Source organism: Triturus cristatus, chromosome 5_2 (assembly GCF_964204655.1).
Source record: "Triturus cristatus chromosome 5_2, aTriCri1.1, whole genome shotgun sequence".
NCBI lineage: Eukaryota > Metazoa > Chordata > Amphibia > Caudata > Salamandridae > Triturus > Triturus cristatus.
In genome coordinates this window covers 1,121,114,545-1,121,142,458 of record NC_140588.1, presented here as the reverse complement: position 1 = coordinate 1,121,142,458, position 27,914 = coordinate 1,121,114,545, and the positions used below count along the sequence as shown (strand labels likewise).

General features: G+C 48.8%; 1 protein-coding gene across 1 annotated transcript; it reads right to left on the bottom strand.

The window, feature by feature from the left end:
* Positions 1-43: 43 nt before the first annotated feature.
* LOC146829864 (diacylglycerol O-acyltransferase 1-like) lies at positions 44-27,819 on the bottom strand. Its single transcript, XM_085608532.1, has 2 exons — positions 27,547-27,819; positions 44-1,500 (listed from the first exon to the last, which is right to left on the bottom strand). The coding sequence occupies exons 1-2, from the start codon at positions 27,622-27,624 to the stop codon at positions 112-114; spliced, it is 1,467 nt and encodes a 488-aa protein (XP_085464658.1). The 5' UTR covers positions 27,625-27,819; the 3' UTR covers positions 44-111.
* Between the last annotated feature and the right edge of the window lie 95 nt (positions 27,820-27,914).

Sequence of the window (27,914 nt, the reverse complement as noted above, 5' to 3'; positions counted from 1 at the left end):
GCATTACATTCCGCAATTGTGTAGTAAATTTCTTACAAGTGGTAAAACACAAACAGGGCTCTTTATTATAATCATACAACACCGTGCATAGAACATATGGACTTTGGTAAATTAGTAAAGCAGCCCCCAGCTGGTAACTGTAGGCCGATACTGGACATAGTAATCATGAAAATAATGAAGCAAAACTAGTGGAATACCAAAAAATACGTTTAGCCACATAATGAGGTTGCCAAGGTTATCACCAAAGACTTTGTCTAGGATCCAAGCTATTAGGAACTGGGAAAACATAACCCTAAAAAGCAAAAACTGGTACATTTGCAGGGGAATAGCAATTAAGCCATCAAAAACAGTAGCTGAAATCAGGAAAACAGCTCCCTGCAGATACAGCTTCTCATAGCCCCTCTGTTTTAAAGGGATGTAGACATGTCGGACAAGCCAGTTGTGAGCAGGTCTATTCCACTTTGTCCAGAATTCTAGAATCGACTTTGTTTCCCACCAATCCTGATAAAATTCACGATCGGCAAAGTAGAGTAACTCTGCAACAGCATTGAGCAAAGAATGGAAGAACCAGTAGAAGAAGACCAACCAGACAAAGTTAGTGGCTACTGCAAGTTTCAGAATATACTCCAAGAACAGTGTGGATTCAACGTGACAAATGGGCTTCATTGATTTCTGTATGACTGGAAGAATAAGTTGCTGAACAAGTGTGACCATGAACTGGAACAATATAATTATTTCCAGAAGTCTTGCAATGAAAAAGATTTTTCGAAATGTACTGGTCTTAGGGTAGTTTAGCTGGTAGCAGAGAGTCGGTGCAGCAACAAAGTAGTAAAGATCCTGAAGATTCAAATTTAATGGGTAGAAAACATCTTTACAATTTTCCCTTTCATTCTTTCTGTTCTGGCGGTTATCAGGAATTATTCTTTTCAAGCTTCCTTTAGCATTCTTTGGGTGCCTTGCTCTGTAGATGTCATTCACAAATTTGTAGGACAGTAGTTTGAAAAAGAGAATGGCATACACCAACAAAGTAAGTATTCCTCCAATTGGAGATGTTTTCTTAGTAAGAATCACGACTATTGGAAAAATGATCAGTGCCACGAGGTTCATAGACTGGAACAGCATACCAAGCACTTCACAATTCCGACTCCGGGTCATGAATTTCTCCAAGGTAACAGCAATTACAATAAAAATATTTGAACTAAGTATGACATATAGGGCAGGCCAGTCATAAGGGTACTTTAAAAATAGGTTTACGCAGCCAAAAATATCTGTAAATTGTCCAAAAATTCCATTCTTGGCAAAATTTTCCAAATTCATGTAGATGTGAGTAATCATTAGTAGTATTGCAGCCCAGTTAAAGAATCCACCAAAGTTAGCAAAGCCTGTTCCTGATGTCAGAAGGGACTCTATTGTGACGTGGCAGTTCAGTGGATCTCCATCATCAACTAGGAATTCAGGTTCGGAGAGGTCTCCACTGCTGGACATCATGCGCATCGGTACCTGTAATAAACACACCACAAGCTTATGTTATTACGCTTTACATAGAACTGGATTACGTACAGCCATTTGTCATCATGTTTCCTACCAGCATGATTTATTTACCATGGTTTTCTATAGGGCTACTTCACTAAGTGGACTTAGGGTGCTTTACAATGAAACAACAATAACTTAACACTGGAGTATAATATGAGTTCAAGTCACATAGAGATGATCTATATATAGAAATTTAGACCGAGGGGAAAGGGAGTGGGTGTTAGTGATGAAGAACATGGGTACAGTTAAACTCTGCAGAGCAAGACGTGGGATTAGAGTATAGGTTCAACCTGTTAAGTGTTTGACATGAAACAGGTTCTGAATAGAAAAGTTTAAAGTTGTTTCCTGAAGGCAAGGACGTTGTGTGCAAGTTTCATCTTGTTGGGCAAGGAGGTCGAAAATGAGGAAGTAACACCAGAGAAAGAGCCAACGATGAGCTGAATAACAGAGGTTCTAGCAGGAAGGAGGATCTGCTGCGGGATTGTCTGATTTCACCTGATATTTTCAGAAGATAAGAGAGGTAACTGTGCTGGCTGGTTTGAAGGGTTCTGGTGGAAATGCAGCCAATTTGAATCAGATTCAAGACTCAAGCGGAAGCCAGTGAAGGTCTATTAGAATGGGCAAGATGTGGTCAAACTTCTCTTTGTCTGGGATTAGGCACGCTGTGGAATGGACGATCATTTTAAGTGAGTGGAGAGTGGTAGCTGACAGACCAGAAAGTAAGGCGTTAGTAAGCTGTTAGTTTCTAACTGTTTCTAGATCTATATTTTGACCTGGATATTATTACGGCGTTTGTGCTATTTCTCAGATTGTGCAGCTCATTGTTGAACCAGGGTTTGTGAGGTAATTTTCTAGGCTGTTTCCGTCGTATTGGGGTTGTGATGTCAACAAAGTTACTTGTGTAGGCTTGACAGGAATCGTGACATGGATAGGGAAGTGGTCAGACCAATCAACTTCCTCCAGTGTGGAGTGAGCTAAGCCATAGAGCTAGAAAAGGATTAAATCCAGTGTTCTGCCTTTGTTGTGAGTTGCAGCAGACAGAAGTTGCTAAATTGAAAAGGTTTGCTGTGTCAAAAATATCCCATGATGCACTTCAGATTCACCCTGTTTTTTTCAGTTACTGAGGCAATTTGATTATAGTAGGCGTAGGCTGATCTCATTGTGTAGGATGCATTTTAGGATTTATATTTTGGTTGGGTGGGAATTTAGTTTTTGAGTGCGCATGACAATCAGGTTGTCATAGTTAGCTTGGTTCACTTGCTTTTTGACACTTCTGGGTAAGACTATATTTCTGGGTAGAACAGAAATTCATTTGCACATAACTGGGAGCTTAGATAGAAGTGGAGAGTGGAGGCATAGAAGGAAACCCTGACAACTGGATGGTGTAAGGCTGAGGACTAGAGCTCTAGGAAGTTACAAGTATTATTGTTTGTGGATGGAGAGGTAGAAGGCTAATGCTCTGCGTGAGTGTTAGTGGAAGCATTGGATTGTGCAGGAAATGAAGAAGAACAAGTTACTTACCTTCGGTAACGATTTTTCTGGTGGATACAGTATCTGCCTGTGGATTCCTCACCTTGTGAATATCCCCTGCGCCAGCATTCCACGGAACTTTTCTTCCCCAGCATTCCACGTCGACGTGGGCGACGTCACAATACATCGGCTCCGCACGCGACTCCGTACGACGTCATCGGAGCCATAAGAAGCCCACGTCGGCGTGGTGACGTCAGTTCCACCCATTTTTTCCGTGCCTTCGAGGCGAACAGGTGAACCAACGACAAACCCAAGTATACACAGTATATAGAAAACCAATACATATACATAGCATACAAAACAAGGGAATGCTAATCAAACAAGCATTACCTACAAATGTACAAGAGAAAATATAAGCATTTCAAACAAGACTAATTTCATGGTATACAAAAGGTGGACAACGGGGAGGCGGGTGGGTTGGTGAGGAATCCACAGGCAGATACTGTATCCACCAGAAAAATCGTTACCGAAGGTAAGTAACTTGTTCTTCTGATGGATACATCTGCCAGTGGATTCCTCACCTTGTGAATAGATTCCCACAGCAGTCCCCACTCCCGGAGGAGGGTGTCCACCTTTCTATACCAGAAAGTCCTGCAAGACAGAGCGCGCGAAGTGGCCCTCCCTCCTCATCTCAGAGTCCAAGCAATAATGCTTTGCGAAAGTATGGAGGGAGGCCCAAGTCGCGGCCTTACAAATATCTGCCACAGGAACACCCCGGGCCAGAGCAGATGTTGAAGACTTAGCTCTAGTAGAGTGAGCACGAATACCCTCAGGAGGAGTCTTACCAGCCAGGGCGTAGCAGATCTTGATGGTCAGTATTATCCATCTTGACAGCGTGCGCTTGTGCACCGCTTTACCTTTAGAACGACCAACGTAGCCAATAAAAAGCTGGTCATCAACACGAAAGTCCTTGGTCCTGTCCAAATAAAAACTCATAGCCCTCTTCGGGTCAAGGCGATGGAGTCTTTCTTCCTCTTTGGAAGGATGAGGGGGTGGATAAAAAACAGGGAGGGTAATAGACTGCCCCAAATGGAAAGGAGTAACAACTTTTGGCAGGAAAGCAGCCCTGGTCCTGAGAACCATCCTTTCAGCATGTAAGGTAAGAAAAGGAGGTTTGGAACTAAGAGCTTGAAGCTCACTTACCCTCCTTGCCGAGGTTATGGCTACAAGAAAAACCACCTTAAAGGACAACAGCCTCAAAGGACAATTATGAAGAGGCTCAAATGGGGACCCCATTAAAAAGGTTAAGACAAGATTAAGGTCCCACTGAGGCATTACAAATGGAGTAGGAGGAAACATGTTTGTAAGGCCCTTGATGAACCTCAGAACAACCGGAGATTTAAATAACGAAGGTTGATCTGGAAGGCACAGAAATGCCGATAAGGCCGAAAGGTAGCCCTTGACCGTGGCCACAGCACAGCCCTGCTGAGCCAAGGAAAGAGCAAACTGAAGCACATCAGAAAGATGAGCCTTTAAAGGGTCAATGGATCTCTCTCCACACCACTTTACAAACTTAGACCACCTGTAGGAGTATATGGACTTGGTGGAGTGTCGCCTGGCCGATAAAATAACGTCCACCACATCAGGTGGGAGAGAGAAGGAACTCAGGTTGCCCCGTTCAATCTCCAGGCATGAAGGTGTAAGCTCTGGAGGTGGGGGTGTAGAACCTGCCCCTCCGACTGCGAGAGGAGGTCTGCCCTCAGAGGGAGACGGAGCGGAGGGCACGAGGAGAGGTGGAGAAGATCTGTGTACCACACCCTTCTTGGCCAGTCCGGGGCGACCAAAATGACTTGGGCCCGGTCTTGGCGAATTTTCCTCAGAACCCGAGGAATCAAGGGTATGGGAGGAAACGCGTAAAGGAGTCGTGAACCCCAACTCAACTGAAACGCGTCCCCCAACGCCCCCTGCATCGGAAACTGGAGACTGCAGAATGACGGGCAGTGCGCGTTCTCCCGGGTGGCAAACAGGTCCACCCGAGGAGTCCCCCACGTCCGAAAGACGTGACGAACCACCTCCGGATGGAGCCTCCACTCGTGGTCGGCGGAGAACTGCCGACTGAGACTGTCCGCACGCACATTCAGCACCCCGGCCAGATGATTTGCCATCAGACAAATCTGATGGTCCTGAGCCCAGGACCACAGCCGCAGGGCCTCTCTGCAGAGACAAAGAGACCCTACTCCTCCCTGTTTGTTTATATACCACATCGCGGTCGTGTTGTCCGTCAGAACTTGAACTGACCGACCGCGAAGGGAAGGGAGAAAGGCCTTGAGTGCCAAACGAATCGCCCGCAACTCCAGAAGGTTGATATGAAACAACCTTTCCTCTGGAGACCAAAGACCCTTGATCTCCAGATCCCCCAGATGAGCTCCCCACCCTAGGGTGGAGGCATCCGTTATCACTGTGGCCACCGATGGAGGTAGATGGAAAGGCTTTCCTTGGGACAGATTGCCCTCCACGCTCCACCAAGACAGATCCGCTGCAGCTTCTCCGGAGATCTTGATCGACTCCCCGAGATCCCCGTTGTGCTGATACCACTGCTTGCGGAGGCACCACTGGAGCGCCCTCATGTGCCAGCGTGCATGGTTGACCAACAGAATGCAGGAAGCGAACAGACCGAGCAGGCGAAGGACCTTCAGAACTGGAACAACCGCTCCACTGTGGAATAAAGGGACCATCTCCTGAATGTCGAGAATCCTTTGAGGAGGAGGGAATGCCCGACACACAGTAGTGTCCAGTACTGCCCCTATAAACAGGTTGCGTTGAGAGGGCACCAGGTGAGACTTGGGCACATTGATCGAAAAACCCAAGTCGAATAACAGCTGAGTTGTCACCTGCAGATGACGCTGCACCATCTCCGGGGACTCTGCCTTCAGAAGCCAGTCGTCCAGGTAGGGGAAAACCGGAATCCCCGACCTCCTGAGATGAGCAGCCACCACTGCCATCACCTTTGTGAAGACTCGAGGTGCAGTAGTAAGACCAAACGGGAGGACCGCAAACTGATAATGTTGCGACCCAACCGTAAAACGGAGATACTTCCTGTGCGACTTCAGGATTGGGACATGGAAGTACGCGTCCTGCAAGTCGAGCGACACCATCCAGTCTCCTTGCTGCAACGCTTGAAGAACCTGCGCAAGGGTCAGCATCTTGAACTTCTCCTGTTTCAGGTAAAAATTCAAGATTCTGAGGTCCAGAATCGGACGCAATCTGCCGTCCTTCTTGGGGATCAGGAAATACCGGGAGTAGCATCCCTGACCCCTTTCCTGCTCCGGAACCACCTCTATTGCGCCCTTCTGAAACAAGGCCAGAACTTCTTTCTGCAGGAGAAGCAGGTGGTCCTCCGAGCAATAACCTTGGCAAGGAGGGTAAGGGGGAGGAAACTCCCGAAAGGGAAGGGCGTACCCAGTCTCTACGAGGTTCAAAACCCAAAGGTCGGTTGTAACAGATTTCCAACCCCGTAGAAAGTAGGACACCCGACCCCCCACAGGTCTTACATGATCCGGGATGGGGGATCTAGGGCTGCTTCCCTGAAGCCTCATTTGGAGCAGAGGAGGAGGAGGAAGAAGAGGGGTTACGACCAGAACCTCTCCGACCCCTTTGCTTCCCTCTATAGGAGCGATAGAGGGGATTCTGCTGCTGTTGTTGCTGCTGTTGTTGTGGCTGTCGGAAGGAGCGAAAGGATGACCTTCCGAATCCCCTAACCTTACGGAAAGTTGAACCTCTCACAGGAACCTGCAGACCCAAGGACTTCGCCGTTAACCTACTGTCCTTAAAACGTTGAAGAGCAGAATCTGCCTTCTCCCCAAACAACTTTTGTCCATCAAAGGGCAGATCCACCAGCGTGGCCTGGACATCCGCAGAAAACCCTGAGGAACGGAGCCAAGCTTGTCTCCTTGCGGCAATGGACGACCCCATAATTCTCGCCACAGAGTCCGCCGTATCCAGCCCAGACTGGATCACCTGCCTGGCAGCTGCCTGAGTGTCCGCCACAACCTCCATGAAGGACGACTTATCCCCCTCAGGTAACTTAGGGGCCAGAGTCTTTATAGAGTCCATCAGGGCATGAACATAACGCCCCAGCAAGCACGTAGCATTTGATGACTTCAATGCCATACTTCCTGAGGAGAAAGACTTTTTGGCCGCCTGATCAACTTTCTTCGACTCCCTATCAGCAGGAGATTGGGGGAAAGCACCCGAAGCATGTTTAGAACATGAAGCCTGCACCACTAGGCTCTCCGGAGAAGGATGCGTGGATAAAAAATCCGGGTCTCCTGGCGCAACCCTGTATCTCCTTGCCACCTGCCTGCAAACTGCTGGAGCTGACAGAGGCTTCTTCCACACCTCCAATACTGGTTCCAAGAGAGCCTCATTGAAAGGTAGCAAAGGCTCAGAAGCCGACGTCGGGGAGTGCAACACCTCTGTGAGCAGATTGGACTTGTATTCCACAGAGGGCAGCTGCAGATCTAACAACTCCGCGGCCTTCTTGATCACAACATGGTAGGGCGCCAATTCCTGTGGTGGAGAAGACCTTGCAGAAGCATGCTCCCACTCCGGGGTGGTATCCAAACCACTTGCCACCTCTATACCTCCAAACTCGTCCGAAGAAGAGTCGACCTCACCTTCTTCCACCTCAGCACGAAATCTTTCCTCCTCCAAAACCCTTTGGGCTTCACGCCTCGATCGATTCCGGGGAGCCGGCGTCGTCGACGTCGTACGCGGCGTCGGTGGAGCCAAAGGCATCGGCGTCGGAGGCGCTACAGGTGGAGTCGGCGGCGCCGGATGCGGCGTCGAAGGAGTCGGCCTCGGCGTCAAAGAAGGCTCCGAAGATTGACCATCCATCCGAGGTCGAGCCGGATTCCCAACCGGCGCCGGAAACTGCCAAGAAGGCGCCATCGGCATAAAAGGCATAAAAGGAGCCTGAGCATATTGCTGCGGCACTCCCAGAGAAAACGCCATCGGACCCACGGGACCTGCTGGTGCTCCGGATGGGAAGGATGCTCTCTGAAAAATGCCATACATGGCATTCAGAAATCCCGAAGGATCCGTACCTGGAGCCGGGAACTGGGGATAAGGAACTGCCCCTGTATCCTCCTGTGGAGCCACCGGCGTCGGCTCCTCCGAATCCTCCACCGGAACCACGGAGTCATCAGGCACCGGGACAGACTCTTCCTGCTCCTGCTCCACATCAGATTCCACCCGACCAGGAGTCGAAGCCTTGGACGGCGCCGGAGACGGCGTCGGGGAACGAGCCGGAGTCCGCTTCGGAGAGGGAGACTTCGAAGACTTATCCGGAGAAGGCGAAGGAGACAAGATCTTGCTCTGACGTCGACGAGGCGAAGCCGACCTCGACCTCTTAGACTTCGAGGACCGACGCCGAGAAGAATGCTTCCTCTTCTTATGGTGCTTCTTCGACTTCGACGACCTCGAAGTCGAAGACTCCCGCCTGGACTTCTCCTTTTTCCTCCCTCTCTTCTCCTCACCGATCTTCTTCATGAAGAGTTTGGTCTTCCTCTCCTTCAGTGCTTTAGGATTCATGCTCCTACAGCACCCGCACTCATCCACATCATGATCAGAAGAGAGACACCATAAACAATTCTGATGCGGATCCGTCATGGACATCAGGCCTCCGCACTCCCTACAGGGCTTAAAGCCCGACTTCCTCGTCGAAGACATTCCGATTTTAACAAGAATACACCACTAGATTACAAAGTATCTAGAGAGCACTGGGAAAAAACCGTTGCGCGTCGACGGCGCGGAAAAAAGGGAACTGACGTCACCACGCCGACGTGGGCTTCTTATGGCTCCGATGACGTCGTACGGAGTCGCGTGCGGAGCCGATGTATTGTGACGTCGCCCACGTCGACGTGGAATGCTGGGGAAGAAAAGTTCCGTGGAATGCTGGCGCAGGGGATATTCACAAGGTGAGGAATCCACTGGCAGATGTATCCATCAGAAAGGATACTTACAACGAAGGCTTGATATATGAAGAGGACCAGATCCCTAGGTCCTGATCCCTATAATGAGGGCCCTATAATTAGGGCTAGATCCCATTGTAGCTAGCTTTAAATTTGGGGTGGGAGAGGTAGAAAGCTAAAGTTTTAAATAAGTGCTGGTGGAGGAATTGGAATTGTATTTCTTTAGAGAGTTGGGATAGTATACATAGTGGAAAAACAATACTAGGGTAGAGAGATCTTCGTTTTGCTTATCTATCACAAATGATGGTCCTCTTTTTATTTTCATAGGCTATCCGTTATCAATTTTAGTGGCTCGGGTGGGGAGGGGTGGGACTTGCTGCATGAATCAGAGAATGGCCATTGGAATCATCAGTTAGGAACTGCCACGTGGCTTGCGTTTCAAAATCAAGTGTTTCTGCATTCCAGCAGGTCTCTCTAGCTCACAGCGCTCTGATCCTGTGCCACTGCTGTTGTCTGGTTGAGTTATTGCTGTGCAAGGACTGTTAAAGGAGGTGGGTCTTCCATGCAGCACTGACCATGGTCACACACCTTGACCGATGTTACCGCAAGGCCCCACAGGAAAGATGCCTGGGACGTTCCCATAACCTGTCAGGTAGCCCAGAGCCACAACCTCCAAATAGCAGAGCATCTGGGTGTGGTCACAACCACCTGCTCTCCAGGATAACAAGCAAAACATGCTCCCTGGGCTAACAAGCACCACAACCAGCAGACTTAGTTGGGTTCATGGGTGAGCAGAGACCCCACCGGACAGACCAGATGTTTGTAGAAAAAACAAACACTTCTGTACAAACGTGAGGAGTACAATGGCCCCAGCTGCAAACACCCTCCGCCTCCAATATTGCACCCACGCTTTGCTCTCATGCATTTAAGCTCATGCATTACAAACATCATCTTACAATGTATATCATGGTCCATATGCACACAAACAAATACCAAACACACTATACACTTGTTAGACCTGGCACCATTGGCGTGGGTCACCCTTCCATTTTTGTTTGTGCCTCAATGTATTTTTGTGCTGGTGTTAGCTGCTCAGGGCACTGTGCCACTGCCATCCAGTGCCACAGTGCAAGTGCTCCCTATGGTAAAATGTATTATGTGAATTGACTTCCATGTTTGGCTTATTTGGTTTACTATCAGTCCCTAGTAGAGTGCACCAGGGGTGCCAAGGGCTTGTATATCCAAATGCTGCTAGTGGGCTTGCAGCACTGGTTGTGCCACCCACAGAAGCAGCCAGGTAAAATGTGTCTAAGGTCTGCCTTTGCAGAACCTGCGTGCAGTCTGGTACTGTCATGCTGACTGGGCAAGTGTCCCCACTTGCCAGTCCCTAAACCTTCCCTTACCTTCATATTAGTCACCCCTATGGTAGGCCCTAGGGAAGGGTGCATTGTAAGGATAAGGTAGGACATGCCCTGAGGTGTGTGGCATGTCCTAATAGTGAATTACAGCCATTTTCGTTTTTCACTATTGTAAGGCTACCTGCTCTCCATAGGCCAGAATGGGCTGCTAGATTATAACACTCTATAATCCTAGCAGGCTCAGGAAGCATGGTAGAAATTCGTGTTTAGTATGCCTGAACTCAGAATAATAAAATACATCTTTTAGTAAAGTTTATTTTAATATCCTGTGTTTGCAAATGCTACTTTTAGAAAGTTAGCATTTGCTTGCTTAACCATTTCAGTCCGCCTCTGGAGGGGAGGGCTATCTTCTTTGTGTGTAGCTTGAGTGACAGGGCTGGGAAGTTCCAGGAGACAGGCTGGGGCTGGCAGGTGGTGAATAGAAAGATTACACCAGGATGGGTGGGAGGAGTGCACCTTGACTCTGAATAGGACAGTGCTCTGCCTCCACAATGCTGGCTCCACCCCCTGGGGAGCATCTGATGTCTCTGCCCTGCCTACTGAAAGAAGAAGCCAGAGTCTCAACAACAAAGTGCTCCTCACTGAAAAGAACTGGACTGGGATTATGCAAAGGCCCCCCTGGCCTGTAAAGACAAAAGAAACTGAGTATAATTGTTCCTTCTATCACGAACCTCGCACTAGATATTTAAAATCTATTTTGAAGGACCTGGGTTTTATCCAGTATAAGCCTGCATTGTTATATTTACAGATGTTGCCCTCTCCACTAATTATGTACTGCACTGCTAGTTTTTTAGCCGCATCTGTGAGATGCAAGAGAGTAAGGCTAAGATTGGAAGAACAATAGAAACTTGGATCCATATATACTGCGCACTCAAGTGCATCTTTTAATGTATTTTATGCAATTATTGCCTTTTTATTCTGCTTTTTAAATTTATCAATTGTTTAATACTGTTTTAGATGAACTCTTGATATTTATTGTAGAATGCTTTTATGATTTTAATTAATCGAATAAAGTGGAATTTGACTTGACTTGACTTGAGTATAAATGTAGGAGCCCTGCTCCTAAGAAATCAGATCCTGATTGAACCATGAAGAAACTCTGCCTGACCAGAAGGACCTGGAAGAAGCTGAAGGAGGAGTAACTTTCCCTGACCTGGGGGATTGGCCTGCAGTTGGTGCCTTGCTGTGAAAGGAGAGGAAAAGACTAAGAGAGACTTTGCACTTTGTTTTTCAACTATCTCCAAGGGCTTGGAAGAAGAGCTTGCCCCCTGAACTGAGTCCCAGGACCATTGGACTCATCTGCCTTCAAAAACTGAGTTGCCTGGACAATTCTTGCTAGTTTCCCGCTGGATTTGGCCCCAGTACGCCTCGTACTACATCCGCTGCGAAGCCGTGTCTTTGCCGCCCGGCACCGCGTGTCTACGCTGAACCAAAAGTGTTAGTACGCACCGTATCCCTCCCGGCTGCATTGCACCTAACCTTCCCCGCCGATTCGAGACGTACATCCCTGGCTGCCGAACCCTGTACGCCGGACTCAAGCTTCGCTGTCCCGCAAGTACGGTCCGTACGCTGCCAACGTACTGCACCGTGCCGTACTCAGAGCCGAGAAGCTGCAGTACGCTGATCCTCCCCGTACGCTGTACGGCGCCGAGAAGTGTCGCCGCCGATCCGCACCAAAAGTACGGCCCGAACGCCGACGCCACGGACTCTGCAAGCTGATCCGGATCATCCGCACGTACCCCTGAAGGTCCCGTACCAACGCCGCGTCCCGACCGGACCAGACCGAGTACGCTGCCGAACTACGACCCGGACCCATCAACTTGTCCCGCACTGTCCGTCGCGGACCCCACGAACTAAAGGTACTTTGTTCTGTACGCACCGCAGTGTGCACGTCCCGTACCCCGGAGTCTGCATCGATTGTTTGACTCGTACTTTCTTTGTTTTTAATGCGGACGAGTCGTACACCCAGAATTGAGTAAAAGAAGCCTATTTTTGCATTTTAAGCCTTTTTGCAAGAACATTGAACTTGGAAATAATACTGTGGTCATTCCTAAACGTTATTCTGGTCTTGTGCTAAGCCTTATATAAAGAAACCTATTTTTGATATAACCTTGACTGGTGTCCATTTGTGGTGTGTCATTGTATTACTGTATGTGTTCACAAATGCTTAACCTATAGCGCCCTGAGAATAGTCTGGACTGCTTGCGCCACACTACCTAAAGGGTGAGCAGGGGTTATTTGAAAGGGTGATCCCCTTACTCTGACTTAGAATTGAGAGTCCCTGCTTGTCGCAAGTGCATACCTGTGCCAACTAGAGATTCCCAATTCTAACAACACTGATATACCAATGCCACAAACCCATAACATTTACCCAAATTAACTTAATAAAGTGATTAACTGTATAATTAACCCACAATGCAATGAAGGAATATTTTCAGCCTACCAGCATTTCCTAAACATTTCTGGTCAATCTGCCCATATACGCCTATTTGCTTGCCCTCCTCACCTCAGCTTCTTACAAACACGCCTACTGCTAGTTCAAACCCATACTTCATAAGCTTGTGATGAGCCAATGTAACACTATACGCATTCCTCCTCATCACTTTTCTCTTCTCAACCTGCTCTCTCTCTCACTCCTGCACTGACTTTTTCACAAATAACAAGTTTCACCATGTTCCATTACTCTGTCTAACTGCATTACAAAACACCAACACTCCTTGGTCAGGACATATAGTCTGGTCTGCGCACAACACTTCCAGGTACTATGCTGACAGCTGTGCATGTTTCCTATTAAACTTTCTTAGGGCATCAATTTAGGTGGGCCAGAAATATGGGGTTAGGAAAACAAACAGTTTTTGCATCTGATCCCAGTATTCGAACTACTGCAGCAATATCTCACACATGCAAGTTGCTCGAAAAGAGGTAAAATGTGAAGGATTTGGGATCGATAACTTATTCCAAGTTACACCCTTTCCATTAGTGAAAGGTACTGTGTGGGCATGTGGGGTGAAATCTCAAGGTACAGTTAACAGATTTTCCCCAAGGAAAAATCACTGAATGTTAAACCATCCCCCTAATGATCGATAGTACAAGTACATTTATACAAGGGAAAATGTTGCATAACATATAACAGAATCAATAAACAGCACTATGGGAATGACATATACAAGGAATAATCACATGACAACATTGTTCAATTAACGCATGGACATCAAATACCCATTAATGCATCTCCTAATCTTGCATTCACAAAGGACATTTCCTCATTCTCTTATCTTTGGGTCCATCCTTTTCATTGTTTCTTTTACCGCTTCATAGACCAGTTAAGTGTCACCTGTTCCTCAAGTAATAACTTAGGCACAATAATGCTCTTGATTTATTTCACAAATTCCATTCTAAAAGATAATTCCACACTGTCAACAGCTGGACACAACAATGCACCTCCTCTCATTGAAGCTGCCACAAGGACTCCGTCCTGTAGATACTGTGTTGCTTAACACTTAGGAATGTTAAGTGTCTCCTTGAAGGGTCATAGAATGGAGAAAAAACTCATACAGCACCAAAAATATTCAGGCTGATAAAATATCCAAAGTAGAGAATTGTTGAGGAACATGGCACTTACAAAACCTGGACTGGAGCAGATACTTACGGATCCAGCTGGATTCCAAGAGATGGGGTGAGTCCAGAAGATAAAAGTAGTATTTTAGCAGGTGAAGGAGGGTTCCAGGAGAAATATAGGAAACTAGGAGCAAGTAACCAAGAGGTAAACCCACCACCACAGTTAATGAAGTGTTTGCCACACACTGTACTGAGAGTTTCTGCTCCTTTTATAGGGTGAAACAGGAAGTAGATGAAAGAAAAAGCAGTGCAGTATGTGACATACAGTAAGTGGTGCCTCCATGACAGGTTGTGAGTTGACAACATTACAGACTGCGGAGGGAGCCATGATTCCACAGTTGGGAGGAACCGAACGTGCTGCTTCCCGTTTCTTAATGGAATGACTGAATAGGAATCATCTTGTGAAAACTGGATTTTACAGAGATGGTTATAAAAGAAATTCAGATAAAGTGATGGAAATGAAATTAAAGGTAAGTGAACAGTTAATAAACCCCACACTAACAGTGGGGTTTATCACCCTTAAGAGGATTAAGACTGTACATAAAACAACAAGAGTACCTTCCAGAGAAAGCAGCTTGCACATGCTAGGAGAAACATAGGAGTCTGTGTCCTGAAATACCACGAGTTCCATTACAACGCAAGTCATTGCAACAACCAATCAATCAGGAACATTTATAGAGCGCGCTACTCACCCGCGAGGGTCTCAAGGCGCTGGGAGGGGGGGGGGGGGCGCTACTGCTCGAAAAGCCAGGTCTTGAGGTGCCTCCTGAAGGAGAGATGGTCCTGGGTCAGTCGTAGGTGGGTGGGGAGGGAGTTCCACGTCTTGGCCGCCAGGTAGGAGAAAGATCTTCTTCCGGTGGTGGTTCTGCGAATCCGTGGGACGGTGGCGAGGGCGAGGCTGGCGGAGCGGAGCTGGTGGGTAGGTGTGTAGAACGTGAGGCGGGTTTTGAGGTATTCGGGGCCCATGTCGTGGAGAGCCTTATGTGCGTGGGTGAGGAGTCTGAAGGTGATCCTCTTGCTGACGGGGAGCCAGTGCAGGTCTCTCAGGTGTGCAGAGATGTGGCTGTGTCGGGGAATGTCCAGGATGAGTCGTGCAGATGCGTTCTGTATGCGCTGGAGTCTTTTCTGTAGTTTGGCGGTGGTCCCAGCGTAGAGGGCGTTCCCGTAGTCCAGTCGGCTGGTGACGAGGGCTTGGGTGACCATCTTCCTAGTTCCAGTGGGGATCCATCGGAAGATCTTTCGGAGCATGCGGAGGGTGTTGAAGCAGGAAGATGTAACGGTGTTGACTTGCTTGGTCATCGTGAGGGAGGAGTCAAGGATAAACCCCAGGTTGCGTGCGTGGTCCGTGGGCTTGGGGGCGGTGCCCAGAGCAGGGGGCCACCAGGAGTCGTCCCAGGCAGAGGGGGATGGTCCGAGGATGAGGACTTCCGTCTTGTCAGTTGGGTGTTGTCGGCGTAGGAGATGATGTTGAAGTTGTGTTTGCGTGCGATGGCTGCAAGGGGGCTCATGTAGACATTCAAGAGGGTAGGGCCTAGCGAGGATCCTTGGGGTACGCCACAGATGATCTTGGTGGGCGCTGCGCGGAAGGGCGGGAGACGGACTCTCTGAGTTCTGTCGGAGAGGAAGGAGGTGAGCCATTCCAGGGCCTTTCCTTGGATCCCGGCGTGGTGGAGTCGGGTTGTCAGGGTGCGGTGGCAGACGGTGTCGAATGCGGCCGACAGGTCGAGGAGGATGAGGGCGGCCGTTTCACCGTTGTCCAGCAGGGTCCTGACGTCGTCGGTGGCTGCGATGAGGGCGGTCTCGGTGCTGTGGTTCGCTCGAAATCCGGACTACGATGGGTCGAGGGAGTTGTTCGTCTCGAGGAAGGTGGTCAGCTGTTTGTTGACGGTTTTCTCAATGACTTTTGCTGGGAAGGGGAGGAGCGAGATGGGGCGGAAGTTCTTGAGGTCTGTGGGGTCCGCGGTGGGTTTCTTCAGGAGGGCGCTGATCTCCGCATGCTTCCAGCTCTCCGGGAAGGTGGCGGATGCGAAGGAGTTGTTAATGATGTCCCGGAGTTGGGGTGCGATGATGGAGTCGGCTTTGTTGAAGATGTGGTGTGGGCAGGGGTCGGCTGGGGAGCCGGAGTGGATGGTGTTCATCATGTGGGTGGTGTCTTCCGTGCTGACGGGGCTCCAGGTGCAAAGGGTGGTGGTGGGGGGCGTTGACTCGGTGGATGGGTACGTGGTCTGAGCGCTGAAGCTGTCGTGTATATCGGTGATCTTGCGGTGGAAGAACGTGGCGAGTGAGTCGCAGAGGTCTTGCGATGGCATGATGTCGTTGCTGGCGCTGGGGTTGGAGAGCTCTATGACGATGCTGAAGAGTTCCTTGCGGTTGTGGGTGTTGTTGTCCAGTCGGTCTCTGAATGCTATCCTTTTGGTGGTGCGGATCAGCTGGTGGTGTTTGCGGATGGCGGTCTTGAGGGCTGTCATGTTTCCTGTTGACTGGTCATTGCGTCAAGTTTTTTCGAGGGTACGGCAGGATTTCTTGGAGTCTTTGAGATCGTCTGTGAACCATGAGGCTTTCTTGCTGTCGGGATTGCTTGGAGGGTTCTTCAGTGGTGCAAGGGCGTCGGCGCAGTTGGTGATCCACTGTGTGAGGTTGAGCGCTGCTTCGTTGGGGTCCGTAGTGTTGGAGGGTTGGTTTTGGCTCAGGGTGGTGGTGAGCTGGTCAGTGGTGATCTTGCTCCAGCATCTACGGGGAGCTTGTTGCGGGCGGTGGTGAGTCGTGGTTTTCCAGAAATTGAAGTGGACGCAGCTGTGATCGGTCCAGTGAAGTCCGGTGGAGTGGCTGAAGGAGATGTGGTTGCTGGAGGAGAAGATGGGGTCAAGCGTGTGGCCGGCATAGTGGGTGGGAGTGTTGACCAGTTGCTTGAGTCCGAGGTTGGCGAGGTTGTCTAGCAGGGTGGTGGTGTTGTTTTCTTTGTTGTTCTCCAGGTGGAAGTTGCCAAGACAGAAGATTTTTGTGATCATTCCAACACCTTTCAAGGCGCACATGTCCCATTTACCAAATGTCCCCATTTCTGACAGGCAAGTCTAATGGCTTAGAGTTCTCTCTCAAGATCAGATCAGTTATATTCACAGGGAGATGAAGTGTGGGACAAATAAACTGGATGTTCCAAATTGCCATCTTCTTTCGTCTGCAACAGAATTGCTCCAACTGCTTTCAGACGCATGAGAGTCAGAAGGTCTAGATCCTGGTTCTCTGCACATGTCTCTAACCTTCTCTGTTTGGAAGAATGAGCAAAGTTGCTGATTGTAATAGCCATTAAGGAAGAACAAATGGAGATAGAACACACCAGAGCTCGCTGTCGGAATCCGAAAGAGACCTAAGGAAAACAGCAGGCTTAGGCCTGTACTATGGTTTCCAGGAAGACAGAACATCCCAAGTAGGAAATTATTGAGGAACCTAGCACTCACAAAACCCAAACTGGAGTAGATAAGGACAAGATTCAGTAGCACCAATATTCAAAGAGACAAGGCAGGAAAACTAGAAATCTCGAGCTAGTAGCCAGGAGGAAAATCACCCACCAGTTACTGGGGCCTTTGCAAGGCACGAAACTGAATGCATTTACAATTCATGGTGCCTATTTTATAGGGTGAAACAAGACGTAAGTGAAAGAGGACAATAAGTAACATGCAGAGAGCGGTGCCACCATTAACAGTTTGGGATGTGACAAAATAAGACAGTAGAAGAAACCGCAGTGGCTTGCGAGGAACCAGACACGTCACTTCCTGTTTCTTTATGGAAAGTCGGAAAATAAGCTGTCTTGAGAAAGCAGCATCTGCAGGCTGGGACAAACACACACAGAAGGATGTCTCTTGAAGCAGGCCAAGGGTAGGGAGACTGCTGTAATCTGCAGACTACCTCTAGAGTACAATCCGCATTGACTCTGCTGCATACAAACACCCAGAATCACAACACCAAGCAGAGCTTAGCTAGCGGATTGTCTCTGCACATGTTTACCCATGACTGATTCTCCTCTTAAAGTGGCACACACTTGAGTAAGTCCTAGTTCTTTATCTCTGGGCATAAACTTGAAAGAATGCACTTTTGAAACATGACTATATAGACAGTGGTTTGTGAAACAGCTTCAAGCTTAACACTCTGAAGTCTGAGATTATCACCACTGGCGCACACTGGCATTAACTGTTGTTTGCCTGAATTCTTGGTTCTGTGACAGTGTCATTACAAAAGAGACATTCTTGTTTTTGCCTTTGCTGGATTGAGATAAAAGGAATGGGTACTAGAAACCTTATTACTTATGTCAGGAGTGACCTTATTTTTCTCATGCTGTTAGCAGTTGATAACTATTATTAGAACACTGGAATACTGAGAGCGCCACTGAAGACAATGGAGTAGCAGAGGCCTATAAAACCTGGTACAGGCCCACTGCTGTCAAGATTACAATGTCCTAATACACAGCCTCTGCCTCTCGCTTCTTCCTGCCTCTTCAAAATATGTGGATTAGGCAGGGGAAAACGAAAGGCAGCGTTTGCACAGCAGGGCATATGGGAGCATTTACCCCCTCCCTTGGCTCACAGTGTCACTGAAGCTCCAAAGGACGCAGGAGGGAATTATGCTCAGCTGCTGAGTCTCCCTGGCTCGGTTGAACTAGGTTGAAATCTGGAGGCAGACCCCCGACAGCGCCAGAGGATTGTGAGTAGAACGCAACAAACATCGCCCTGAATGGCAAACTGCAGGTCGCCAACCTAGACCACGCAGAGCTGTACACAGATCCCCTGAGGAGGAAACAGCAGGTGTCATCTCGCACTGGCAAAACATGAACAATGACCCCCTTCGACGCTACCACCCACCACAAAAAGACAAGAGCCTCACTTAAGCAGTCACACAGTATCAAGCCCCCTGAACTAACTCCAATGGAGTCTTATAGTAGGCCAAGAGTAGTAGTAAGAAGCAGGATATAAAGTGGATGATATTACTTATAATTGCTTCCACGTTGGGGTTCCTACACTCCCCCACTCATTAGTATCACCATCCTATGAGGATCACCTCTCTCAGGGACTCTTGAGATAGGCTCCCATTTACTATGGATGGAGATTGTTGGTCATGCTCAGTTTGCGAATGGTTGGGTTTGATTATTTGGCTTTTCTATTGTTTACATATCTGGGGTGGTGGTCATTGGGGGGGGGGGGTGCGTCGTCATTGAAGGTGTCCTATACACACTGTATAATGGGTACTACGCATTCACTTAAAGTGCTTTCGTAAAATCTTTGTAGGTAATTCCCCTATTAAGTCCTGTTGGATTTGAAGATACCTCTTGCACCAAGACCCTGATAGCACCCTTTCTACAGAAGACCCATTCAGTTAAGAATGAACACGACCTCCACCCCCAGGCCTCATCCTCAGAAGATCTCGTCACACCCCGAATGAGAGACAAAGGTAGGTCACACCTCGCATACCTCCAAACCTCTTTGTGTCCTATATTGAAATGTCAATGCCGTGGCGCACTATGTCAAACGAAAGAAATTGCTCTCCTGCCTGCAATAAAAAAGAGAAAATGAGGCTCTTCTACAAGAGACACACCTTGAAAACCTAGAATCTGTCAAACTCTGCCGGGATTGGTTGGGGAGAGTGATTCACAGCAGTGTCCTGGCACCACCGAGCTCGGAAAGCAGGGCCTTCCGCAAATGTGTGGTACAATTCTCCTACGTAAATGATTGCCATTTTCAAATCATGGTCCGATTCGGAAGACAGATATGCATTTGCCATGTTACAACTGGGGAACAGGTTGCTTTGTGTTGGATATGTGTATCTCCCGCCCTCTCCCCAGCCCCCCAGTGGGCGCTAAACGCCTCTTCCTCCAATTGAATCACCACCTTGTGGAGATAGGAACATCAGGGTACATTATCGGGTGGACTGGAACCTCGCCCGGGACACAGTGATGGACAGAACTGGCCCTCTGGACAAGAGCAACAATACGGACAGGGCCCTGCTAGGGGATGTGGCCTCGGTCCATGGTTTGGTGGACCACTGGTGCCTCCCCGGGCTGCAAACCCCGGCACCTGAATGTACAGCGGTTCCGCACCCCTCATGGCAAGTCCCAACTGAAAACACACATTTCTGCATACATGACAGATAACAAAGGCTCAGTGGTGTTCCATAGGGTACTTTGGGCAGCCGCAAAAGCAACAATACAGGGCCCGCTTATGACGGATGCTGCCTTGTCGAACAAGCAGACTGCCCTCTGCTAGATGGAACTGGAGATACAGATAGCATCCCTAACTCACTTCTATTCCGCACATTTCATGCTTCTCACCCGCTTAGAAGAGGCTTTTTTGGCCCTCAACGGCCTATATACCTCTAAAGTGGAATACACATTGCAACGATTAAAGGTTGTCACTATGAACAAGGGGAAAAGGCAGGGTGGCTACTGGCTGCCTAACTGCACCAACAGCAGGCAGCTATGGCCATCCCGGCCATAGGCTTAGAGTGAAGAGGTCCTCACCCGCCTTCAAGGACATTGTTAACGAGTTTGCATCATTCTATCAGGCATTGTATACCCCAGAAACGACAGCCAGTGAGGAACAGGTGGAGTCCTTCCTGGAAGCTGCGTGCCTTACCCGGCTGTCAGCCAAGGGTAGGGAACTACTGGACGGGGAGATCAGAAAAACCGAGATTGTGCAGGGTAACTTCCAAACTGCCCTATCTCAAAGCACCAGGGGAGGATGGATTTCCCACTGAGTTTTATAAATGGTCCAGCAAGGAAGTCATCGACACCCTGCCTTCCAAGAGGCAGAGTAGATGGGGTCCTTGGGCTCCTTCTACCAACAGAGCACTGATAGCAGTTTCCCCCAAACCTGGGGCAATTCCGGGCACATATCCCTGCTAAATGAAGACATTAAAATCTGCGCCAAGTCCCGAGGGGAGCACATACTGTTGCCTAGATTTTTGCCGCCTTGTGGGTTTGTTTCTTGTTTTTCATTTAAAATGAAACCGCCATTTGGGATGTTTGGGCAATGTGGCCGCAAATGATATTTTTGATCTGTGGGACTCTTTACTGCTTGCTGCTTGTGTTTATGAATATGTTTCATGGTCTCACTGTCTACTAGCGGCCGGCCTGAAGGTTGTAGGCCCATACTTGTATATCTCTTGAACTCTGTAATAAAGGTTTCCAAAAAAAAAAAAAAATCTGCGCCAAGATTCTAGCTGCACGCCTCAGCAAAGTCATCCCCTCGCTAATACACCACGTGCAGGTGGGATTTGTCCTGGGATGCTCTTCCAGGTACCATTTGCGTACCCTCGCCCGCACCCTCTGGGTGGCCAAAGATCTGTTTGAAAAAACCTTGGCCCGATCCCTTGATCCCGAAAAGGCGTTATATCGCCTCGAGTGGGTATACCTGTTCGGAACCCTGAAAAATTTCAGCCTGGACGGCCAATTCATTGTCAAGGTCTGCCTGTTATTTGACTGCCCAGTGTCCCATGTCAACCGCCAGGGATTTCTATCGAACTGCTTCCAGATCCGGAGCGACACGTGCCAGGGGTGTCCACTCTCACACCTTCCGTTCCTCCTGGCAATGGAACCTCTGGCAGCCACCATACACCATCGCCTCACATTATGGAAATACCCCTTACGTACAGATGTCCAAGACCTACCTTTAAGCAGACAACATTGTAGTCACCCTGACGGACTTATGTCATTACCGGCCGGCCCTGCTAGAGGTTATCAATGGGTTGGTGGAATTGTCCGGTTACCGAGTAAGCTGGGACAAGAGTGAGGTCCTCCCGCTCTCGACCTGTACCACGAAAGCGGCTATTCATGGTTACCCCTTCCATTGGAAGGCCTCATGCCTCAAATACTTGGAGATCCTGGTCAACCAGGGGCTTGATAGGATGATCACAGAAAACTTAGACCCTCTAGTGGCACAAATGAAGATGGATTTTGAGAAATGGTCCCATTTGAGGCAGGGTACAGGCAGTGAGGATGATTACGTTGTCGCGTTTCACATATACATTGGGCATGCTACCTTTGACTGTACCTCTAGCCGATTTACGCCTTATAGACTCCAAGATTTATACATTTATATGGGGCTCCTCACAATCTCGACTGATGGATGCAAAACTCATGGCATGGTGTACCTGCTGGGGCCTGGGCCTCCCGTCAGTGGAACACAACACTTTAGCCCTACACCTTTCACAACTTCTGTACCTGCTCCCTGACACCCCAGACCCTCCGCAATGGGTCCAAACAGAACGCCTATTACTGTGTAGCGTCATCTTTTCTCACAGCCCCTTCTCCATAGTCTCCACATCAAATGGCAGACAGCCGACAGATATCAATCGAGGAGGGTGATTGGGCTGATATCCTGAAAGCCCTATGTAAGGGCACTCGTGAGGCACGCTCAAAGTTCTGCCCCTTCAAGATGCTCGATGAATGGTACTGGACCCCAGTGAGACTGAACGGAGCGGGGCTACCACCTCACGCCAGTTGTAGGAGATGCCCGGCCACACACTGCGATCTTACCTACATCCTCTGCGAATGCCCCTCAATCCAACCATTTAGGGTGGCCCTTGGGACAACACTGGGAGCATCCATCCCACTGCAACTCCCCCTTTCATCCTCCTCCATGACGTAGGGAACCCGTCTGAACTTTCCCGCCCGCAGCCCCACCTCCTCCACATAGCTCTGGCAAGAGCCAAAATCAGCATCCTCCAATGGCGATTTCCCAAGCTTCCATCACAAGAAGACTGGACATTGACGATGATAGAGACAGACGCACAAAGGAGTAATCTACAACCTACACGGTCAATCAAAGGTATTCAAGCAGACCTGGGCTCCTTTCCTGATGAATGATCCCTAAATGCAACGCACCCCTAAAACCCTAAACAACAGTGTCAGTTTGTAGACCATGGTGATACCTCTCGAAAGGCCTGCCGGGACAAATTCTCATTCTGTCACCCATTCCCCCTCTCCACACCTCTTTTCTGCCTTCCCACTTCTTACAGCCACTCCTTCTTGTCTCCTAGCCCCGCCCCATTTATCTCACTCATATCTCACTTTCCAATTTCCTCACCTGTGCCATGCTCTTCCACCTCTCTCCTGCCTCTGTTCTCCTCCCTCTCACATCCCCACTCTCTCCCTCGGACACGCATCGACTTCTTCTCATGCCATGGACCTCAGCCGTCTCCCACCCCCCCTTCACGTGTGTTGACATGGGCGTCAATTCCCCAGTGCACTGCAGGGCATTACAGGCTGTTGACCTTGGACACCCTTTGCTCTTTGCGTCCACCCTCTCTTCTTGCCGCCTCACTCATCCCACCTCGATATTCACCCCGATATTCAGTGCATCCTTCCTACTCTAGCTGATGGCTGACCATGGTCTCTGCCCCACTGGGGACGTCGGACTGCCAACTCCTGAGGACGGAAGACGTACAATTCACAGTTTTTGTCAACATTACTTGCATTATGCCAGCATTACCCCCTCACTTTGCCCTCCCCATTCCAATGGGCATTCTATTCAGTTTGTACATCTGCAACATGGTTTTCTTCTAAATAAAGAATTACAACACAAAAAACAATGACATCCACATGTGCCATCCAAAATACCCACATCTGTTCAAGGCTTCCTCTATAACTAAAACAGCAGGTGTCACCGTACTCTGCAAAGCCCACACAGTCCAAAACCCACAGTCCATAAATAGAGATAGGGAGGGTTGGTATCTTAAGCTCAAACTCCAAAGGGCTGGTAATATGCCGACCTTACTTAACCTCTACACCCCAAACAATGTGCAAGACCCGTCTCCACACCCTCTTGAAAGAACAATTGAAAGACACCCATAGTGATATTGTGATGGGTCGTGACTTTAACGTGTCCTGGGATCCAGTTACAGATAAGAAAGAAAAGACATGCCAATGTAAAAGTGCAATGTCGGTCCTCCTAAGAAAAGAGATCACTGAAAGCTGCCTAGTTGACGCATCCCGGCATACACAATCTCTTCTTTGGGACTATTCCTTCTATTCATATGTCCAATCCTAATATTCCAAAATCGACTGTCTCTATTACCCACTCTTTCTTACATTCATTGACCTTGGACACACTCCGACATTGCTATTTCAGACCATGCATATCTAGAATTGCCTGGCATGTTGAACTCTCGCGAAACCAAGGCCCTCCACGTTGGCGACTGAATTCGCACATTCTAAGGGTCCGAGTTAATGGGGCAACTATAATGTCCGCTACTCAGAATTACTTTGCACACAACTCAGTCTGACGTACCACCTCATACACTTTTGGATGCTTTCAAAACTACTACTAGGGGCTCCCTCATTCCAATCGAAATAGAGAGGGTCAAGGAAGCACGCCTTCTTAGGCACACTCTCACGTCTAAAATCAGGGCACTGGAACAGTTAGTTAAGCACTCAACTTCCAAACAGATTCAAGGAGACTGACTACGCTGAGGGGCCATCTTACATCCCACAGGACTAACTGTGTAGAGGAATCTCTGCTCTCCTTGAAACAGCGTCTCAATGACAATGTAGATAAAGTAGTCACATTATTAGCATGTAAAATACATCTTCACAGTGTTAAAGCTTATATCATCCATGTTAAAACTCACAGTGACACATGGGCAATAAAAGAGTCAGAGAAACAACAAACTACAAGGTACTACACAGGGCGCACAAATCCATGCCACTGGGTAACACCCCGGGCTGGATGGTTTCTCGGCAGACTCCTACAAAGCCTTTCTCAAGCTTTTAATAGATCAGCTCACCACTCTCTTCGATTATTTCAATTTAACTACAATCTTAACCCCATCTATGTGTGAAGCAGAGATTACATTGATATCCAAATCATGTGAAGACCCAACTAACTGTACATCCTATCACCCCATGGCTTTGCTTAGCACAGATGCAAAACTACAGCAAAATCTTAGTGCAATAACTGGGGCCCCTTTTGCGAAAAGCTGATAGATTCTGACTTCGTAGGCGTTTATGTACGCGACCACCCTGGAGCAGACATCATCAGATGACTTGCACACTTGGTCGAAAAAGTACATATACGTAACATACCTTGTCTGCTCCTATCTTTGGATACAGAGAAGGCGTTTGATTGGGTGAGTTAGACTTTTGACAAGGCGGCCTTGCACAAGATAAACTTCAGCCTCAAAATAATAAAATCATGGCAACATACACATACCCCTTAGCAATCATTAGGCTTAACGGTCAATGTACAGCTCCAATCAAACGTCAGAGAGGCACTAGGCAGGGCTGCCCACTTTCCTCTCTCCTATCTGCTCTAGCGGTAGAGCCCCTAGATATACAGATAAGAAACTCACAGAAGATAGCAAGTGTCTTATTCCGAGACCATGTTCATAAATTGAATCTTTTTACTGACTACCTACTTAGTATGAACAACTCCAAAGAATCCCTTCTCAAATTATTTACACTGTTTGGACATATCTGAACAGGTTTCGGGTTTCAAAGTTAATAAAGCGCATGGTCTACACCTTACTATCCCAGCCCACACTATCCCGCACTTGCACATCTTTTGCTGGGCTCCTCACTTTATATGGTATCTCAGTCTTAACATAGGCAACCACCACAGGGGGTGGACCAAGGCCAACGTGCCCCAGTACCAAAACAATATTGCAGAATACTTCTGGAAGTGGCGAACCTTATTCTTTTCCTGGCTAGGTAAATGTGATCAAAATGAATGTCCTCGCTCAAACTCTCTGTTTCAGTCTCTCCCTGCCTCCACCTATACTGTGGATATCAAGCTCTTTCAGAACAAGCTGTGCACATTTATATGGGGAGGTGGAAAGCCTTATCTATTTAATAAAAGTCTTATATTTTCTAAGGAGCGGGGAAGCCTCTCCTGTCCCAATATAGTTTTGGGCAGCACACTTGCGCTATGTCTAAGTGGTTTGTAAGAGCGAAATGTCCTAGTTACATATGGAGCGCGCAGTGGCATGTAGGTCATTCTGGGACATGGTATGCCGCTCCCAAAGGAGTAGATCTATGATGCACCTATAGAGCTACCCACACCAAGCACGTACTACACATTTGGGACCATCCAGCAACAACAAAAAGTTTCACCATGTTCCCTTCTTCCAATACTCCTCTAGGGGGATATCCCAATTTCACTCCAGGATTGAAACCCAGGACATACATTGAATAAACAGAGAATAATTGTAGGACCCTAAGCAATCTCTTTCTAGGCCCTAATATATAATCCTTTGACCAATGCAAAAGAGAGTTCCTCGTTTCTGAGCATTCCCACCTTCAATACTGCCAGCTGCGCCGCTGGGCTCTACACCTACCTAACGCTCTGGCAGCAAACACTGCTCATACCAATTGGAAAACGAGTCTGCTCCTTTGAGGGTACAAAGGGGCTCATCTCTAGGACCCACCGGGCTGCAAACAGGCAACTTTATACACATCTGGTGCCCCTGTGTGTTCACACAGACATTTTGGAAAAAGGACCTGGAACACATTAAAGGAACAATGTGGTACCCTGTTCCTGCAGACCCTCGTATCCTAATACACAGAATAGGGCCGCTGGAGGTGGAGGGCATGACTGTTAACGCTGGAGGTGGAGGGCATGACTGTTACAGACTGGGCGTTAAACTGACATATGTCATCAGCAACAAAGCAACTTATCACTTTTTTTTCGAAAAAATCGCACTCCCTCTGATACATAGTTGGCAACATTTGGGAAAAAATCGCAGGACACTTTTAAAGAGGAACAGTTTCTGCAAAAATATTACTCGGGACAGTCTCCAATGTGCCGGGGCTGTAGCTGCAGAAACGGGACACTTGTCGACTATGCTGACGAGTTCATAGTCAAACATGGAGCTGATAACTTACAAGCTTTCCCATTTAATGAGACACTTTCAGACGATGTCAGCCACTGACTGACTATCCCGGATGGCAGCCCCTGACTGACTATTCCGCATGGCCGCCACTGACTGACTATCCTGCATGGCAGCCACTAACTGACTATCCCGCACGGCAGCACATGACTATCCCGGATGGTAGCCCCTGACTGACTATCCCGCATGGCAGCCACTAATTGACTATCCCGCATGGCAGCCACTGACTGACTATACCACTGACTGACTATCCCGGATGGCGGCCACTGACTCACTATCCCACATGGCAGCACTGACTGACTATCCCGGATGGCGGCCACTGACGGACTATCCCGCATGGCAGCCACTGACTGGCTATCCCAATGACGGACTATCCTGGTTGGCGGCCAATGACTGACTATCCCGCATGGCAGCCACTGACTGTCCCGGTTTTCAGCCACTGACTGTCCCAGTTGGCAGCCACTGACTGACTATCCATGATTTCGAGCCACTGACTGACTATCCTTCTAAGCTTTATCTTACTCCCCCTGGCCCGAGCGCTCCACCTCTCTGAACACAGGAGCAGGGCCGGCTCTACTCTCCCCAGGCCGCAATACTACAGCTGGGAGAGCCGAGCCAAGCGTCTGGCTCGGACCTGTGGCCCGGGGTGAGAAGGGGGCTCATACCCTGGAGTAGCAGACCGGCACCCGTCGGGGCTCCCTCTTGAAGGGGGACGGCGGCCTCCGCCGCTCCCGGTCGCTCATCTCCGCCGCTGCCCGCGTCTGAGGGAGGGAGCGGCGGGTTAACCGACGGAGCGCGCGCCGCGGCGGGCGGAAGCGGTCTGACCCGCCGGACGTGACGAGCCTGTGACGCAAAATGGCGAAACAACCCGCACGTGGCCTGCAGTGACGTGATAGAACCCTGCGCTGCCCGGGAGGCCGCGCCTGTGTCCACGTGCGCATGGCCTGCCCGCGTGTTGGAATAGAGCTTGCAGGTGGTTATCATGAGACCTACGCGTGATGACGTCCACCTGCGCCTGCGCATAGATCTCGTG